Below are 19,864 nucleotides of genomic sequence, written 5' to 3'. Positions count from 1 at the left end.
GTTCTGAAACAATTTGGTGACTTAAATATTTACTGGCAGCAGAGGTTAAGTCAAAATGAGTTACGAGTATAAAACAATTTACAATTGAGTAGGTCAGTATGTTTGTGCAAATTGACTAGCATGGTACCCGCACAATGCAACGACGGTTTAGTGGTGTTGATGACAATTGGTGCCGAGTGGTGTAACCATGTAAGTTGATGTAATGGTGATAGTGAAAATATTTTAAAAGAAAAGAACTTAGAGTGTAAATTAGCAAGATAAAGTTCTAAATTGTAAATTAATTCATTAAAGACAAATTTGGTAATCTCAAATAACTCTTTTCATAGAGGGTATTTATTAAAGGTAATTTAATACATTTGCATCTAGCCATTTTTCGAACACTTTCCTAAAATTGGGTCGATGATTATTATAAATTAGTACAGATAACACCATTGAAAATGTCAACCATTTTAGCATTTTTCATGTGCTTATCCAGTCAACAACACAAAGACTGAGAGCGAAACCATTCTTAAATCATGGGGGACGAATCACGTAACTATAATTTAGTTCAAGGTTCAACATGTAAGTTATACCATTAGTAGTTAGTTTCGTTTTTCTTTCTTTCTCTCTTTGGTTGTTTTGTTTGAATTTTCAGATAGTCAGCGTGCCAATTCACAAATACAAAACAAAAAACAAAAACAAAAAATGGAAAGTAAAGATGCAGCGGTTGAAAGTTTATTGGTTAACCGGAGCTATGGGGGGTCAGGTTCACCGGCGACTGGCGTGGTTGTGTTGAGCACTTTGGTGGCTGTTTGTGGATCCTACGTTTATGGTTCTGCTGTAAGCTGTTGGTTTGTTACTACTATAATTATTTAAACTCTATTATCTTAAAAAAAAAAACTTGATTGTTCTACTATAATTGTTTTAAGGGAAAAGTGAGTATGAGGCTGTATGCACCCAACTGAAAAACCCCTCACACTCACATACTGATTGTTTAATATTTTAAATAAATATTGGGACTCCATGTTTTTTTCATGGTTTACAAAATGACATGCGAGGGTTTTTCACACAACTTAGATGCGTAACATCCTCATATTCCTTTTCCCTTGTTTTAAATTCTATGATTATTAAAAAAAAAAATAAAATTATTTGAGTTTTGAGTTTTCTACCCTTCACAATGGTCACAATCATTGGCATAGCCGCATAGGGTGCCGATTTCCCTTTCCTCGAAATGGGGCGGGTTTACTGCTTGCCGATAAAACCCTTCACCCTTAGCTACAAGGTTTTTTGTCTTACTTTAAGCCTGCCGACGGATTAAATTCAAGTTGGACTAAAATTGTAACTGGGTTTTGATTAACATTAGCTTTTAATTATGGATTTATTGTGTGTTTTTATAAAAAAGACTGGGTTTTTAAAGAAATTTTGCGATTTGGAAGCAAAAATCCATTTGGGTTACACTTACATCCATGACACCACCCAACCTGAGAATTTGAGAAAGTGCAGTATGTGAGATAGGAGGCTGCTCAAGGTCCACAAGTGGCCTTAAAATTTTCATATTGTTTGATAGGTGATTGTTATCCTATAATATCTCTTAAACATGGCATGCTCTGCTGTCTCTTAGACGGTGTTTGAAAATTATTGCATTTGAAAAACACACGTAATTAGAAACAAGTGTTTGGCTATAAATGTGATTGTTTGCATTTATATAGTGAGAAAACGCAGTTTTGAACAAGCAGGTAGGGACATGCCTTTTCAAACTGCAGTTTTGAAAATGCATACTTTAATTCGAAAACGCAATCCCCCTTAATGACTCAGAATCCTCCATGTTTGAATATTACGGAGATGTGAAAAACTAAATAACTTTATTTTGTCACTAATTGACCAAACTACCAACAAATTTTCAAGTCAATACAAAGTCTTGTTTCATGTTGGTAAGGGTTATATATCACTTGGATGATAATCAAAGCCATATAACGGCAAGGATGCAAAAACAAGAAACATATTAAAGGAAGTATTTTCCTTTTTAATTATGTGAAATTGTAATTTTCACAATCATCTTCCCGCTGATATCTTCTCGCCACATATAGCGACTAACAAAATGTACTGATGAATGATCTGTTCTAATGATATAGTAGACCACGTAAATATGTTAAATTTTCTGTTAGGATCTAAGCAATTGACGATCAATATAATGCATGAAATAGGTTAACTTCTCATGTAAATTTGTGGTGTATTTGATACACAGGTTGGCTTTTCATCTCCTGCCCAGTGTGGAATGATGGATGACCTTGGCCTATCCTTAGAAGAGGTACTATTTTTGTGCACAAAAAACAATAGCACATTGTTGTTTAAGTGAACCTTCGTATATGTTATAGTTTTTCAAAAGATTGCAATGTTGCATATCTAAGTTGTGCATTCTCATAGGTGAATTCTTTGATTTAAGCTCCAAAGTTGTTATGCAAACATAAAACATTAATAGCAGTAAGCAGTCTTGTTATGTTTAATTCATATGTGACATCTATTTTCATGTGGTCTGTCTTGCTAATCTTCAGTCAAATCAGCATTGAGTACATTATTCATACAGCATTATTGGTTGTGAAGGCTTATAAGCTTGTTTACTGAAAGATAATTTGATTCATGTCATTCTTCTGTACCACTGAATAGGTAAATAGTATGCAGTTCTAGTAATTAAATACTAAAAGTGACTCAAACTCAGAAATATGATTTTTTTCTTTCTTGAGTAATCTATATAAGAGAAATCCCTTTTTATACCCTAGTTTCGTCACATGGCCATCATTCAACTTTAAAAAGCATAATGATTTCTTTATAAAGGTAAGAATTACAAGATGCTACTCATGGATAAACTTTTCTCTGATATCAGTTAAAATACAAAAGTACGTTTGGGAAACTGGATGTTTCTAGGCATGCATTATTATGATTTGTATATCGAAAGGCATTTCTATATCGAATATACTGATGAACATTTGGTTATTTTCCGCTTGACTAGTAAATCAAAAGAAAAACTTAACACAGATTGATATAGAATAAGGATGCTCTCTAATATCTCCATCTTCTTTTCACTATTACTTACAGTACTCAGTTTTTGGATCAATATTGACGATTGGAGCAATGGTAGGTGCAGTTATGAGTGGGAAGATTGCTGATCGATTAGGAAGAAGAGGGGTAGGCTCTCTTTCCATTATTACAGGCACTACCAATTGCTCCATTTTTATTTAATTGTATCTTGCAGTAGCCGGGTTTCATTTTCTTGTAGAAGTCCTCTTATTGCTAAAACTTGATATGCAGAGCATGGCGCTGTCCCAAGTCTTCTGTTTCCTAGGGTGGATAGCAATTTTATATTCAGAGGTAATTCTTATTCCTTGCCTTTTTTTTTCTTTCTTTTTTTGGGTAAAGGTTACCCCAGTGAGCCTCATTTGTTTTTCTTTCATGTTGTTGTTGATCTTAATTTATACATTAATGATATTCTCTCTTGAGAACCACATTTTCAGCATTAGGCTATCATGTGAATTTTGTTTGAGAAGAATTCTGGACTTTTCCTTGAAAATTATTAATTGTTTGGTAACAGGTTTCTTGGTTACTTGATGCTGGAAGGTTGCTGATAGGATATGGAATCGGGGTTATCTCTTATGTGGTACTTGCAAGATTTTTCTCATTCTGTTTCGCTAATTTCCTGATTCTTGGACATCTGTAAGTTCTCAGCGTTAAACCTAAACAGGTACCAGTCTATATAGCAGAAATAACACCTAAAAACCTCCGTGGAGCATTTACCACTGTTAACCAGGTAATAACAAACTGTTAGAAGTTCGGATCGAATGCTGAGTAATGCCTCTGACTGCATTGAGCACCTTTTTACAGTTGATGATCGCTATCGGCATATCAGTTATGTGGCTTGTTGGAATTGTTATTCCTTGGCACACATTAGCTTTTATTGGTATGTTTTTTCATCAAAGCTCATTGGTTTTTTCATATCTTGATGACATTTTAATTAGAACTAGTTGTTATGCCTTCTCAGGGGCCATTCCATGTTTACTACAGCTTCTAGGCCTGTTCTTCATTCCCGAGTCCCCAAGATGGTTGGTGAGTTCTTATGCCTTTTTTTTTACGATATCTTCCAAAAGATATTTAGGAGTTTTCCTGAAATTGTCAAAGTATTTATAGAGAACAACATACGCAAATAATTTTTTACAAGTGCTAATTTTGTCATTCAGAGTTTACATACTAATATTTTACATTGATCAAATCGAACTTGTTCTAACCAATATTTAGCCCATCATGAGTAGCCCATAAACTTATACGCAAGCATTTGTTTGCACCCAATATAACTGTATAGATGCATGAAAACGCAGAAGTGCTAGTATTAACTATCTTAACCCCTCATTTTCATACTAAAAAATGTAAGACCAGATATTTTTTCCATGTGATAGATGATAAGTAGCTATTAACAGGCTAAAAAGGGTCGATGGAAAGATTGTGAGTATTCTCTACAACAACTGAGAGGAAAGTTTTCAGAGATCTCGGAAGAAGCTGCAGAAATTAGAGTAATATCTACACCTTGTTCCTTTGGACTTGAATTTCACATATAGGCTATAGCTATTTTTTTTTTTTTTTTTTTTTTTTTTTTTTTTTTTTTTGTGGTACAGGACAATATAGAAACACATAATCAGCTGTCAGAAGCCAGAGTTTTTGATATATTCCAACAGCAATATGCCAAATCTCTCATTGTGAGTCTATCTACTTATTATGTGATACGCCATTTGGTTTTTATTGCTTTCATTGCTTGTCATATCTGTGTTTTAGGTCGGAGTTGGACTTATGGTATTCCAACAATTTGGAGGTGTGAACGCTATTGCATTTTATGCGAATTCCATCTTTACTTCTGCTGGTAAGGATCTCACTTTTGTACTGGGTCTAGTTTTTCTTGAACAATAACTAGCAATGAACCAAAAAATACCACCTCCAGGAAATGGTGTAAATAATGAAACCTCGGGATTTTGTAGATCATAATACTGTCCAGGATTAATTGTAGATCCAACACAAAAATAGAATGATTTAAATTGTTTAGTTTTCAAGTTCTTATTCAAAACATATGTACTTTGGTTTAAGAAAAGTATTAATTCAACTAATGTGTTTTTACAGGATTTTCAAGTAGCATTGGATCGATAGCGTTGGTTATAGTTCAGGTTATTCAAGCTATAAGTAGTTCCTATCTTTGGTTTTGGCAACTTTTCATGATTATTGGATTGTGTCCTGCAGATTCCATGTACTATATTAGGTGTACTTTTGATGGATGTATCAGGTAGACGGCCACTACTGATGGTATGCACCAAATTTAATCACTGATGCATGCTATCATAGCTTAGTTCTATTTTGTATGTTATCTTTTGTGCATTTTGTTTTTTTTGCTTTTTTTTTTCTGCAAGACAAGCAAGAGTATAATTTATATATTTTTGAACGGCCAACAAATCTCATGGTATGAAACTTGGAACTCCGCCGAGGGTGACCCACAGCAAATAGTCCCGACCTATCCGGTCGGAGCACCAGTCCCAATGGTCCTCTTGCACCGTTCCAGAAAAAACCTCATGAGGTCCCAGCCGGGATTTGAACTGGACCTCATGAGTAAATCCTGGATGCTTCACCACTCCATCTGTGGGTCATTGGCCGAGTATAATTCTTATTAGTTACATGTCCTGTATACGTGAAGACTAATCTGCTTTTCCTTAAGATGTCTGCAGCTGGAACGTGCTTAGGTTGTTTGCTATTGGGGACTTCATTCTTGCTACAGGTTTGATAATTTACCTATATATAAAATTTAGTCTCTGCTTCAGTGTATTCTTCCTACAAATCTTCTGATGAAAGTCTATTATTTCGCTGCAGGACCTTCAGCTGTATGAAGGCTTAAGTCCTTTTTTGGCACTTGTTGGGGTACTGGTAAGGCAATTTGAAACTAATTAACTTTCATCTCTTTTATATATTGTATGTGCTTTTAAAAATGTTTAGTGGCTTCAGAATTCAGATTTCAAATATTGGTTATGAAGGAGTTTGAGTTTGAATTATGTCTATCTTTCTGAATACAATATATTTTTCATTTCTCACAAAATTTAGTTCAAGCATGTCATTTACTTGAAGTTGCATATAACGTCAAAGTGATTTGGCCCAGTCAACCGATGTACATCAGCCCCATTTGCCAATTTATGGTAACTGGTTTGAACTGGTTTATTTGCCAGTTTTAGGAATAAAGTTCATAATTAGATGACCTGTTAGACATGGAATGGTCCTTCTGGGCCTCATCCATAAGACTAGTTTTTTGCATGGTGTTTCAAAATATATATATTTTCATACCATTCAACTTCTTCAGTAGTCATATATAAGACCTATATTGGTCCATTTTCTAATTGGTAATTTTTGTCCTGTCCCAGTCTGCTTAATGCAAGGACTCGGTTCTTATCAATTATTGGTCCTTCGGTTACTCAGTTTTTATCATTTATTGATCTAGGTCTGAAAAGTCCTGTTATGCATGTTAAGATTTTGTATCTAGGCCTCAAATTCTTTTACCTTCATAAATTCAACTAATATATCATTGATCAAATTCTGTAAGCAGGTATTCAAGGGATTCTATTCTTTGGGCATGGGAGGGATCCCATGGGTCATCATGTCAGAGGTATGGATTTCATTGAGCCTAATACATGTTATGTTTTTCATAGATACAAATTAATATTAAAGGTCTCTATGCATTTTCGTTCAGATCTTTCCTATGAATATTAAGAGTTCTGCTGGAAGTCTTGTGACAGTAGTTAACTGGTTTGGTTCTTGGGTGGTTTCATATTCTTTCAACTTCCTGATGGTGTACAGCACTGAAGGTACCCCCCCCCCCCCCCCTCCTTCTCTCTCTCACACACACACACACACTTCACACTCGAGAAAATATTGGTTACAATGGTTGTATCATGTCATCTTGCTAATAGGTAGAACATATGGCTGTTCAAAAAAATAAAATAAAGGTAGAACAAATGATTTTTGGTGTTATGCACTAAATGATGAGAAATAGGTGAGTGTTAATTGTGCCATGTTATCCTTGAACCTATAATTTCTACAGACACACATGGACTTACGCTTACGGCTTACCTATGTTGACTAGCTTAATTATGACATGAGGATATCGAAATCTACTGGCAGGAACCTTTTTCATGTTTTCAAGCATTTGCTGCCTAACTGTTCTGTTCGTTGCGAAAGTAGTTCCAGAAACGAAGGGCCGGACTCTAGAAGAAATACACGCATCTATGAACTTGTTGACAGTGAGTACAAGGTAGTTCTGAGTGAGGACTAGACCCGTACCTTTTTATCTTAGTTGAAAGCAAATTGTATCAAGTGTTCAGTTTCAGTATATTATGTACATAGATAGATGGATACATATGTATTTATAAGCACAAGCTAGACTTCTATAAATGATAATCCAATATCCAAGAACACCCACGACACCATAAAGCATGAGTTCGTGGTGATACATGGACAACAGTGGTAGTATACATAGGTCACTTCATTATACTTTTGTGTTACAAAGGCAATCACTTCAATTACCATTTTGTAATTAACACTCAATAATCTCGTGTTGGTTATGGGGGAGTTTGGTATGAAAGAATAAAATGAACAAATTCTCTTGTTTGGTTGTATTAGAGAGGACAATGATCATGAAGAAATGAGGAGATTCTCATTCTTCCATTTTCTATAAATAGGTGAATAAATAAAATAAAATTTATGATGTTATATATTATATCATTATATATATATTAATTTTAGTTATGAATTAAAAGGTTATATTTCTTTTATATTCATTCTATGTTTGTACTAAAATTAGAATCTATTCTCTTTTTAAATATATATTCCTTTTCTAACCATTTTTAATCTTTCTTAAATTTATGTTATTTATGATTTTTAAGATGGAATTATAAATCATGAGAATGAAAATAACAAGAATTATTATAATAAATAATTAAAATTTATGCATAAAACTTCATTAAAATTATAAACAAATTTCCATTCTCACATAGTTTATTCAATTTATAAAGGGTATTTAATGAGGTTAGTGGTCTATGAGAGAAATAATAATTATTGGACTTTGTTCGTAAAGAGCTATTTATTTTTGTATAACTTTTAATTCTACTAAGAGAATTTTTTCTTTTAGGCGAAATACCTTTAACTCATCCATTATTCCTCCTTTTTAAAATTGAAATTAAATGTCTTTTTCTCTTTTCAAAGGTTCTTTCAATGCTATTTATAACAAAAATTGTTTGTCTCTCTTTAAAGTCGATATTAGGATATTAAATATTTCTATTTGAGTTGCCCCTTTCCTCTCTTTCCCTTTGATCACCGACCCTGACTTTCAATCTTGGCCCTGTGATCCTTCCCCCTCCCCCCTTCCCGTCATTGCTTATGTTATCTGAAAATCACGGGTTAAGGAATCAATTAGTACATTTTTTTGTCCCTTCAAGATGTTTACTTACAAAGGAATATCTTGAAAACCACATTTACCATCTGACAAGACGTCCTTGTTTATTATCTTCGGAAATTTTTGTTTTAAGGAAATAAGTAAAGTTTTTGTTATCCATTCTTACTAAAAATTAAACTGGAGTTAAATAAATAAAAAAATTTGAAATAATAATTTTTTTTTACCGCATGTAATTCTTTCTCGCTACTATGGTAATTTCTTTTGGCTTGTTTGAAGTTTCCTGAAGTATATTTGCATACTTCTTCTTTTTCTGCGGTTTTCATTTTTAAAATTTCACCTCAAAAATCATTAGAAGCATCTGTTTCTATAATAAGATAATCTTTTTTTTGTGGGAGATAAAGTTTTGGAAAACTAACTATATTTTTCTTTATCTTTATATAATCAGTATCAGATTGTTTTCATTCTCATACATAATCTTTTTTCAATTTTGTTTGTAAAGGTTTTCTAAGCTCAGCTAGCTTTGGAATATATCTCCAACATATGTTAATACGCCTAGAAATCTTTGAAGATGTTTTTTTTTGTCTTCAATAGTATCTGAAAATTTATGTAAATTTTCCAAGATGTGTTTTTGTGGACAATGAGTTCCTTGGTCAATTTCAAAGACCCAAAAAGTTTCTTTGTTTTAAAAAGATTTGCTTTCTTTTTTTAAAGAATGATCCAATATTTTTCAATTGTTTTTAAGACTAATAAAACTTGAAAATAATGTTTTTCTTCTGAATTTGAGAAAACTACAATATCGTCTACATAGACGGTGCAATAACTTTCTAATCCTCTTAAAGCATTTTACATATGTCTTTGAAATATGCTAGGTACTTGTTTTAATCCAAAAGGAACTACCTTCCATTGATAATGACCATCTGGACATGTGAATGCTGTCAATAACTGAGATTTTTCATCTAGCAATACCTGCCAAAATCCACTTTTGTAATCAAAAGTAGAAAATATGGTTTTTCCTCCTAAAGGGTTAGTAATTCTTGCATACAAGGAAGATTATGACTATCGCTAATAGTGACATTATTAACTGACTTATAGTTAACAACCATTCGTTTTTTACCCATTCTCTTTTCTGCTTCATTTTCAACTAAAAATGCAGGAGACATATGAGGAGATTTGCTTGATTTGATTAGTTTTAAATCAAGAAGTTCTTTGATTTGTTTACTAAATTCTTCTCCATCCTGAGGACTATATATCGTAGGTTTTACCCTAATGATAGTTTTCGGATCTATTAAATTAATAGAAGCTTTCATCCAATTTTTTGATTTCACTGTATCTATTGGATTTTAAGAACATACTTTTTCAAGTAGATTTTCAATCATGTGATATTTTTTTATGTCTAATAAATAAAAAAAATTTCTCCAGATTTTATTATTTCCTAAGCTATATTAGTTCCGGGTATTTGTTTGACTTTTGTATTCTTTTTCATAGATTCAAGAAATTCTGGTTTTCCTACTTGTAGAGCCTTTATTACTTTTTTGATTAAAATCATTTTTTGATTAAGATGAAAAGATATTCTATCAAACCATTAGGTGAACGACCCATATAGTTGACAAATTGTTTCTCAAGAGTAAATCTATTCTGGATTCCTGTTGGTCTATGAGAGAATCTACTTTGGTTCGGTTCTTACTTTTCACATTTGCATGGGTAGGTTAATAAAAGTCATGCATTTCATGCAGACATGTATATAATTTGGCAATACAAGTAAAATAGAATGAGTTATATACCTACTAATTAGCCTAACCATTAACATATTGACATGTGTACATATCACTATTTAATTAAAAAAATAAATAAGTCTCTTCCCACCTTACCCCTAATGCTGAGGTACGCCACTTTCTTTTCTTTCTTCTTATTATTAATTTATCCATTTAGTTAACAGTTTTTCGTATTGATTTAATGATTTATAAATTAAAAGATTGACAATATCATTAGATTAACAACGTTACATTAACATTCGGCCAGTAGGTAGAACACGATATCAAATTATTAATAACTATAATCAAACAAGTACAGTAATTAAAACAAACTCGTTATATATCAAAATTCAATAAGGAAAAGTAGATAAAAAATAAATTGTGTCCATGGTGCTCTCGAAATCTCGAATACAGATATGTATCATCTGTTTACAATGATCATATCACAATAAATGGCTTCAATTTAATAATTGTATTTACAACATAAAAAAACTTAAATATATACAATCAGAAAGAAATAAAATATAATAATTATTAATACAACCTTTTGAATGATCATTAGTGTAAGAAGAAGGTCGACTTACATGGAGGATTATATATTATAGTCGTATAATATAGATAGATATGTCGAAGGGCATTTAATATGGAAGCAAGATATCTGTATAGTATATGCAAATTATAGTCGAAGAAAAGATTTAGATGTTGAAGATAAGGGCATAGTAGGAATAACATTACTTTATTAATGGGCTTATTGTTAGGTTAATTTTTAGGTGTTATTTTTAGGCCTCCTAATTATTTCTGAAATAGAATTGTCGTTATTTTTAGGTGTTATTTCTGAAATTTTATAAAAAGTAAAAAGAATAAATATTTTCATTTCTCATATTCCACTTATTTTCATTCTCTTTCTCTCTTTAAATTCCACCTTACCAACCATCTCGTAAAACTACTCTATTCAAAAAATTAAGAAAGTTCCGAAGGTATCCAGATGGGCACATTTGAAAACATTATCGACTAGGATACGTGGTATGATCGAATATGGATGTGTAAAATGAGAACCAAATCTTTCACACAATTGTGTGATCATGGTGCCGACATATTGGGGGTTGGTATCTTGGTACATTAACTAACTGGGTTAAATCAGTGGTTGAAACCGTTGCCTCTAAAAATAGAGGTCATGGGTTCGATCCTCATGTCTAGCAAGGCTGGAGGTTCCCTTCTACCTTTGGTAGAACCTGGAACCAGTCTCTCTACTTTTAGTAGGTGTAAGACTGTCTACATTTTAACCTCCCCATACACCGTCAAAGACGGTAAGACCCAAAACCCGTGTATGTTGGACTGTTGGTACATTGACTATGTCAATGTAAACCCAACTTTTTACTTTGAATAAAAAAAAAAAATAAAAATAAAAATAAAAGTTGAGTAAAAATCTAGTTAATAGTACTGAAAGTTGGATGAAAATTAATGTGTTATTTATTTAATCATCTAATGATGAACTAAAGTTTAATTTTGTTACTTGAAGTTGTCAAAAAGATTTGAACAACAACATAAATACATTTTCTCCGTCTTACTTATATATGGTGTCGAAAACTTTAACTTTAATTTCAATAAGTTTGTAAAAGATAGTTTTTTTTATTAATTTTTTAAAATAAAGTTAAGAAAGAGATTAGAATTTACAATGTCAAAATCATTAGCAATGCACGATATTACACGATTTAGAGGGTATTTGATATTGCGATTACAACACAATCTTTGCGTTTTGAAAACATATTATGCGTTTTCAAAATTGCGTTTTGAAAAAGCATGTATGTACATGTTTCTTCAAAACTGCGTTTTCATAACAAATAATCACTTTTTCATACAAATATATATTGTTTTTGGATTATATGCGTTTTAAGAACGTAATAATTAAATAATGATTTTATAATATAATCTCAAATACCCTCGATCTTAGTTTTTTTTGGTTAGGGATCGTCATTTTTAGTATAATATTTTTAACTAATGTTTGGACGATAAATTTAAACTTTTGCTTCCAAAGAGTTACACGTTGTGTCTTTATTTGTTTCCTATTTTATATTTTATTTGTTTTATTAATTTAAGGGTGACAATATTAGAATTTTAACTTTTACATGCTTTATTAATTTAAAGTCTACTTTATATATTGAATCTAATAAAGTGCATAAAAAGAAAATTTTTATGTGTAATTATGACAGATAACTTAATATGCTGAATGGAAATAGTATTTCTAATATTTTAAATCAATTTTATATAAAAGAAATATTAATCAAGAACATAATATATAATAAAAAATAGTTTTGGTTGAGTTGTTAAAAATTTTGTTTAGTTGGGCCAGTTAGGTGGGTATAAAAAAGAAAAATTAATTTAATTTTTTAATAAATTATATCGTTTAGCTTAGTTGTGAATGAGAATGACTAAATGATGTAAACAGAATGAGAATGACTAAATGATGTACTTGTTCATATAAAAAGCTTCAAATTAAAAAGATTTTTTAAACTAAAGTTATGAACCACTTATGTATCATCAATCATTCACAAAAGAAAGTTAACGGATTGATAATATATCATTTGAGAACAAGTTACCGTTCCAAACTGGTAAACTGACGATAACATTTTAGTCAACTTTGTTACATCTAACAAAGTTAAAAAAATAAATAAATAAACTTGATAAAATATGTCATAATTTTACTAATCAAGCCATGATAAGCCTTCCCTCCTAAATAACTTTGACTCACCTGCGGAAACCATCCAATAATTTGAGTGGTAAATATTTGAAATATAGTTTTTGACTTGTTTTTTTTTTTCCTGGTGATACCATCAACTATTTACAGCGCGCTATCTCTATCATCATATCAATTTCAATACCTTGGCCTAAACTTGTCTCCTTCCTTCCTTCCTTCCTTTATCTCATATCTCAATTTTATTTTTTTGTATATTTATATATATATATATATATATATCAAACACACACACACTGACACACACGCATAGTGACAAAGTGAGATATGGAAGATGGTAGTCCGAGTACTGCGAAAAGCCTATTGCTTACCCCAATGGACAGTAGTGACCCGCCTTCTTCATCTTCGACTACTACGGTTGTGGTCGTGTTTAGCACTTTGGTTGCTGTCTGTGGATCTTTCGTATTCGGTTCTGCTGTCTGTATCCTTCTCCCTTTCTATCTCTCTGTCTCTTTATCATATTGTTAATATAGCAATTTACATTCCAAAATAAAACTTAATCTAGCTTATTAACACTTGTTTTAGATTTTTGTTAGCTCTCAAATCATTTGTTATTTATGTCAACTGTCATATGTAAACAAAACATATTCAAATATAAGAAAAACAAACATGGAATTGAGTCTTTTATATATATGGTATTTGGAGAGTTTATGTCTTTTAATTTTGAAGATGGTTATTAACTAGCCAGGCTTTAACATACTCGATCCGTATATTAGTATTCGATCATGACTTGTTTTACCACTTGGTTTTAGTATAATTAAGAGCATTTTTTTGTGTATATAGACTACTCATACTTTTTGTGTACCTTCAATTAGGGAATTGGCATCCTCCATGGTCATAATAATGCAAAATAACAAACAAGCTTAATTTCCCGTGAACGCTAATCTATATAAGGTGTGCACGTTGTTAATACACAGGTTGGGTTTTCATCTCCAGCTGAGACCGGAATTATGGATGATCTTGGCCTATCGTTAGAAGAGGTAGTCCCATATTTGTGCACCAACTCCTTTTGGCCCACATTCATTAATAAAGCAAAAACGATTCAAATGGAGGAGGTTTTCTATGTTTTAATTGGTTACCCTGGAAGGATGATGAGTCTTTGGCTCAAATGTATGCATCCTAACTGCACCACGTGATCTTTTTCAAACCCATTACCCGGCCACCTAGAGATTGGTAAATGGGTTGGGTATGAGGCAAAGTAAGTAACTTTTTGTAAGTGCGGGCTTGGGGTTGACCAGAAACATAACAGATATAAGTCTTTTTTTTTTCCCTTAAAATACAACAGATGAAGTATTAATGTAAAAAAGTATAACCTTTTAAACACAGTTCAAACTGCCGGGTTATAGAGCTTTTAATAAATCGTTTGGTTTGTGCTTCAATTTATCCATCTTATTTACATCATTACTTGCAGTACTCAGTTTTTGGTTCAATATTGACGATTGGAGCAATGATAGGTGCGGTATTGAGTGGAAAAATAGCTGATAAACTGGGACGAAGGATGGTAAACCATCCTGCCACTATTACTACTACTCATTCCATTTTTCTTCACATGTAACTTGTTGTAGTCAGGTTTTAATTTCTTGTTATTAAGTTGGCTCACCCTTGCGTTTAATGTAATATGCAGACCATGGGACTTTCTGAAATGTTCTGTCTGTTTGGGTGGTTAGCAGTTATATATTCAAAGGCAACTCTCTAACCCTGTAAAAAATTTTAAGACTTTGAGAACATTTTCTATGTTTGCTGATTTGTATAGATTATATGATGGCTTTTTCCGAAGTTCGTCACATCCTTTTGGTTTTGTAACTGCATTTAATAGGTTTCATGGTTGCTTGATGCTGGGAGACTTTCGTTAGGATACGGAATTGGGGTTCTCTCCTATGTGGTAGTTGCAAGATATTCTTCATTATGTTACGCTAGTTCTTAGGAAACTTGGCCAGTATTTGAAATTATTAGATCACTAATAAGGAAATGTAGCATAGAACCACATTTGATTTATCTCTAGCCAATCTTCTGAAACTTTATGTATGGTTAGCCTACACTTGAACACCCGTAACAAAATTTTTCCTATTCTTTCACATCAGAAAGGTCTCAGTTTTAAACCCCCACACAGGTACCAGTTTACATAGCAGAAATAACACCTCAAAACCTTCGTGGAGCATTTACCACTGTCAATCAGGTAGTAGCAAACTTTACAGCTTTTCTGGGTGTTTGAGATAATCTCCATGTGGTAAATCTTTAACTTTTGTAGTTCAAATAAATCTCAGAATGCCTGACTGTATTGAGTACCATTTACAGTTGATGATATGCATTGGAGTTTCTGTAATGTGGCTTATTGGCATTGTTATTCCTTGGCGCACACTAGCTCTAATTGGTAAAAAAAATTATGAAGCTCAATGATTTCTACATTTAAATTTTTTTTTATTCTAATCAAATTGATATTTTGTAGAGGTGGAAAACCGGTGGGTTGAGTATGAGTCAAAACTAGTATTTATTTGGAATGGTGCCAAGATTGGTTGAGCTGAAACAGATTTTGACCATATTCTGTACATTTTTGCAGGAACCATTCCATGTCTACTACAGGCTATAGGCTTGTTCTTCATTCCTGAATCTCCTAGATGGCTGGTGAGTTATTCACTTGTATGAGAGTACTATGGATTATAACAATACTTTCTATGTATATGCTTGAGTTTTATTGTTGATATGATTTCAAAGTATAATAAATTGAAACACAATTTTTAAATGCTTATAAGCTTTTTGTCTCTTTCATACATGGCATACTGAAAGAAATTGAAGGCAATGAAATCTAACACAAAGAATATAATTATCTTTTTTTAGGCAAAACTTGGCATGTGGAAAGACTGTGAATCTGCTCTACATCGACTTAGGGGAGAGAACGTAGATATCTCTGTAGAAGCAGCAGAAATCAGAGTAACGTCTTCATTAAATCATTTGAATTCTTTTTAATGATAAGTTATTCTAATTTGGGAAAGATAATGGAATAGAAGTTTAGTTTATACTTGAAGAATTATGATGAAAATGGGGCACTCATCTTATGATACAGGATTATACAGAAACACTTCATCTGTCGGAAGCTAGAGTATTTGATTTATTCCAACCCGAATATGCCAAGTCACTCATTGTGAGTCTTCCATAGCTAGTGTTATATCATGCCCCTATCTGTCAAATTTTCATGGTTTCAATCTTCAATTCATTCAGTGATAGTTCTGTTTTAGGTTGGAGTTGGACTTATGGTATTGCAGCAATTCGGAGGTGTGAATGCTATTGCGTTTTATGCGAGTTCTATCTTTATATCTGCTGGTAAAGACCTCAATTGGATATTGTCTTTCCAAAGAAACAAATGATTTAGGAGATTTTATTCATTAAAATACACTTTGGGCTACCTTCAACTTGTTTGATCTGTTTGAGCCATTTGACCCTTTTGTTTTTTACATTGATTACCCATTTAAAAAGTTGTTGATTAAACCATAACCTTAATCAACCAGGTGATAACTAAATTGATTGAAAATGCCCAGTTTAATATTGGGTCAAGAAAAGATGCTGACACAGTTGTTTCTTACAGGTTATTCAAGTAGCACCGGATCAATAGCAATGGTTATCATTCAGGTTGCTCATACTCCCAATTATTTGTCATGTTTAGTTTTTGCAGTTTTTTATGATTATTGGATTGTGTCTGCAGGTTCCATCTACCTTATTGGGTGTCCTCTTGATGGATGTTTCAGGAAGACGGCCACTGCTAATGGTACAAGTTATATACTTCTTTCACAAATCACTATTATGTATCTGCATAGATTAATTTATGTTTAGGTGTAGTCAATTTTGTAAAACAAGAAAACTAGTTCTTCAATAGTAGAAACTAAACTGGATGCATCATATATTTTCTTTGTTTATCATACCATTTACAGTTAAATCTGTTAATAATTTGACAGATATAATATATTTTTGTTAAGGTTTCTGCTGCTGGTACTTGTTTAGGCTGTCTCCTCTTGGGCATATCGTTCTTGATACAGGTTTGTTTGTCCATTTGAAATTTTGTTTACACTTTATATATCTTGGTGTAAATCAAAATAAATAAAAAAGTTCTAATTTGTGGCTGCAGGACCTTCAACAGAATATAGGGATAAGCCCCATTCTGGCACTGGTTGGAATATTGGTGATGCATTCTAACATCGGTCAATTTTATTTCTAAATAGCATGTGCTTAAGAAGCCTTTTGTTGCTTCTTAAATCAGTTATCAACTCTTTAGACAAAACAATAGTCACTACAATCTTCTCAATCAACTTTTCTTAATTCATCGGTGTTTATCTTCTCATTAACATTATGTATCTCGAGATTTTATACTGTTGTGCATCAACTTTGTGATCATGTTCTATTGTCTTTATTAGTACCAAGTACCAACTGAATTATTTAACATAATACCATTGAACCAGGTATTTTCTGGATCTTTTTCGTTGGGCATGGGAGGGATTCCATGGGTCATTATGTCCGAGGTATGGTTTTCACCGAGCTTAATATTTGTAATAAAGATTCACATGAGTAAACCTAATGCAGATGATAGTAGCTGTAGCTCTTTATATAGTATCTCAGCGAAGCATCTTGTTTATTTATTTCAGATTTTTCCAATAAATATTAAGGGTTCAGCTGGTAGCTTGGTGACGGTAATTAACTGGTTTGGTTCTTGGGTCGTTTCATATTCTTTTAACTTCCTGATGGAGTTCAGTACTGAAGGTTCTCTCTCTCTCTCTCTCTCTCTGACACACACACGCACACGCAACTGGTTTGAACTGACAAGTAGAGTCAACTATTACATTGGTTATTTGTTAAATACTAAAAAAGGGACAAAAATGGTATCTATAGATCAATCCAACTCATAATATATACACCAGTGGCGGAGGGAGAGGGGGGTGCTTGGTCCCCCTAATGACTCATATGGGTGCAAATGAAATTCTCTCTTTTAAGTCTGATATGCGTTTGTTTTCTTTTTCTTTTTGAAATGGAGATGTATTTGTTAATGGAAGAAAGTAACTCAGTGAGGAAAAAGACATCTTTTTATTCCTTATTAGTAAGACCCTTAAGTATTGATAAAAATACAGTTTAAACCTTATATTTTATATTACACCACTTTAGCCTCAACTTTAAGCAGCCAAAAGCATCTGAAACTGTACATATTACTCGTATATTAAACTATGTTTAGATATCACTAGTATTTGTTTTCGGAGAAAAAAAAAACCAAGAATTATATTCGTTTAGCTTTATAAATATAATAATTAAGAAAATATATTATGTTAAGAAATAAATACTTTCTCAAATAAAAATTATTGTTCTTATTAGAGTTATTAATAACAAGTTAGATAGTTTTTAATAACAAAAAGAAATAAATCAAGTAATACTTCTAAAACATGCATTTAGCTGTTTCTTTTCTTTTTATTTTTTTTTACTAAAAGTTTTTCATTAAAACATTATATGTTTTTGTCATGGAATTTTATTTATAAAACTTTTACGATATTACGATACTAGTGTAGATTAAAAAATTTACAAAATGATTTAACATATAAGTCACAACTAACAACTATTCTCACAACTATAACGATATATGCACCCGGGCATGTAGATGTGTAAATTGAAAAGACAAAATAATGCCACATTCTTCAACTACAAACCAACTTCGTTAAAAATATTAGGAGTTTATATCATCACTCGGTCCCCGCCAACTCAAAGTCCTGGCTCCGCCCCTGATATATACCAACCCATTTCACTTGATTTTTTGCATCCGCTACCCAACCCACCCATTTTGCCACCGGTATAACACAAGTCTCCCACTCACAGACATTTACGAACTAAATGCAGCTTAGATATTTGATTGCCCTTATATTTAGTTTGTCACTCTAATATGGCTTAGATATTGATTGGCCTTATATTAAGTTGTCACTTTCATATTATAACGGTTTAGTCATTGTAAAATGTGACTAACGCACCAATCAACTATTTAAGTTGGTTTCTTGATCCTACAGAAGTTTGGGATTAAAGGGTTGAGATGTTGAACATCTATCCTCCAACTAATTTTCTCACACATTTAACCTTAATTAACATTAAGAAATGTACTTCAGTATTTGCCATCACGATTAGTAATTCTGTAATTAGGTTGCACGAGACAAAAGATATCTTATCTGCTAGTCTGCTACATATCTGCTACAATATATAGGAGTTAGCAAGCTATCTTATTTTACTTGTATACGACTGTTGTTGTATCTGAATTCTCGTAGGCTACTCATTGTCTTGATATAGTTATCTATTTCCATCCCAGGAACCTTTTTCATGTTTGCAGCTATATGCTGCTTGACGGTTATATTCGTTGCTAAGTTAGTACCAGAGACCAAGGGCCGGACACTAGAAGATATACAAGCATCCATGAACCCAGTTACGTTGAACTAAGGTAGTCTTCTAGTTTACAAATATTGCTTGTACATACTAGACAAAATCTCATATATATATGCTCGAATTATGTCCAATCTGGAGCTATAATTTTAATGTTAACATATCAATTTTACTATGCTAAGACTGATCGATCATTCATGTGAACCAAGTAATTAAGCTTTTATCTTCTAAACAGTCAGATAAATATTGCTATTATTCATTTAATACGTACAGTTCTTGTGTTACGTTTTGTATGTTATATTCATTGTAAATTGTTTTATTATCAATGAAAACTACTTGTGTAAAAAAACAAAGATAACCCAAGTACCAACAGTCGAAGATGTAATATTTGTACAATTCTTAGACCACTGTCAATGGTCTTATCGGTTAGTTCATTAGTCTCTTCACTTTGGAAAAGAAAGGCACGGATTTAGCCTCTTCGGTTTGGAAAAGTAATTTAGGAGATTTGCTCACACGCGCAGCTAT

General features: G+C 32.3%; 2 protein-coding genes across 8 annotated transcripts; both read left to right on the top strand.

Moving 5' to 3' along the window:
- The first annotated feature begins 508 nt into the window (after positions 1 to 508).
- On the top strand, positions 509 to 7,540 carry LOC122579836 (sugar transporter ERD6-like 5). Of its 4 annotated transcripts, none has more exons than XM_043752083.1 (18): positions 574 to 819; positions 2,225 to 2,287; positions 3,073 to 3,162; positions 3,286 to 3,345; positions 3,566 to 3,631; positions 3,716 to 3,781; positions 3,856 to 3,931; positions 4,013 to 4,077; positions 4,446 to 4,538; positions 4,641 to 4,721; positions 4,798 to 4,882; positions 5,137 to 5,180; positions 5,254 to 5,316; positions 5,723 to 5,782; positions 5,875 to 5,928; positions 6,599 to 6,658; positions 6,743 to 6,857; positions 7,174 to 7,540. In XM_043752083.1, the coding sequence occupies exons 1-18, from the start codon at positions 685 to 687 to the stop codon at positions 7,305 to 7,307; spliced, it is 1,410 nt and encodes a 469-aa protein (XP_043608018.1). In that variant the 5' UTR covers positions 574 to 684; the 3' UTR covers positions 7,308 to 7,540. The 4 variants fall into 4 exon arrangements, with proteins under 4 accessions (XP_043608021.1, XP_043608018.1, XP_043608019.1 ...); XM_043752084.1 differs by having other exon boundaries at positions 765 to 830; XM_043752085.1 differs by lacking the exon at positions 574 to 819 and adding an exon at positions 1,347 to 1,546.
- A 5,621-nt stretch (positions 7,541 to 13,161) lies between these two features.
- Positions 13,162 to 19,520, top strand: LOC122579833 (sugar transporter ERD6-like 5). Of its 4 annotated transcripts, XM_043752071.1 has the most exons (19): positions 13,162 to 13,363; positions 13,864 to 13,926; positions 14,358 to 14,447; positions 14,571 to 14,630; positions 14,763 to 14,828; positions 15,057 to 15,122; positions 15,242 to 15,317; positions 15,504 to 15,568; positions 15,782 to 15,874; positions 16,008 to 16,085; positions 16,180 to 16,264; positions 16,527 to 16,570; positions 16,644 to 16,706; positions 16,915 to 16,974; positions 17,064 to 17,117; positions 17,395 to 17,454; positions 17,578 to 17,692; positions 19,106 to 19,166; positions 19,249 to 19,520. In XM_043752071.1, exons 1-19 carry the CDS (start codon positions 13,214 to 13,216, stop codon positions 19,394 to 19,396), a joined length of 1,497 nt encoding a protein of 498 aa, XP_043608006.1. In that variant the 5' UTR covers positions 13,162 to 13,213; the 3' UTR covers positions 19,397 to 19,520. The 4 variants fall into 4 exon arrangements, with proteins under 4 accessions (XP_043608006.1, XP_043608007.1, XP_043608008.1 ...); XM_043752072.1 differs by lacking the exon at positions 15,057 to 15,122; XM_043752073.1 differs by lacking the exon at positions 19,106 to 19,166 and having other exon boundaries at positions 13,165 to 13,363; positions 19,269 to 19,520.
- Positions 19,521 to 19,864: the final 344 nt, after the last annotated feature.

This window comes from Erigeron canadensis, chromosome 8 (genome assembly GCF_010389155.1).
Source record: "Erigeron canadensis isolate Cc75 chromosome 8, C_canadensis_v1, whole genome shotgun sequence".
Classification (NCBI taxonomy): Eukaryota; Viridiplantae; Streptophyta; class Magnoliopsida; order Asterales; family Asteraceae; genus Erigeron; species Erigeron canadensis.
Note: the sequence above shows the minus strand (reverse complement) of the source record. Positions and strands in the feature narration are given on the sequence as shown.

Bases quoted from the DNA above. Each gene is read 5' to 3' on its own strand.
- LOC122579833 (XM_043752071.1), top strand. From the start codon at position 13,214: ATGGAAGATGGTAGTCCGAGTACTGCGAAAAGCCTATTGCTTACCCCA. The intron at 16,265-16,526 runs GTAAAGACCTCA...TGTTTCTTACAG, and splicing joins TTCTATCTTTATATCTGCTG to GTTATTCAAGTAGCACCGGA. The intron at 17,693-19,105 runs GTTCTCTCTCTC...TTCTGTAATTAG, and splicing joins GATGGAGTTCAGTACTGAAG to GTTGCACGAGACAAAAGATA.
- LOC122579836 (XM_043752083.1), top strand. From the start codon at position 685: ATGGAAAGTAAAGATGCAGCGGTTGAAAGTTTATTGGTTAACCGGAGC. The intron at 3,932-4,012 runs GTATGTTTTTTC...ATGCCTTCTCAG, and splicing joins GCACACATTAGCTTTTATTG to GGGCCATTCCATGTTTACTA. The intron at 5,929-6,598 runs GTAAGGCAATTT...TTCTGTAAGCAG, and splicing joins TGGCACTTGTTGGGGTACTG to GTATTCAAGGGATTCTATTC.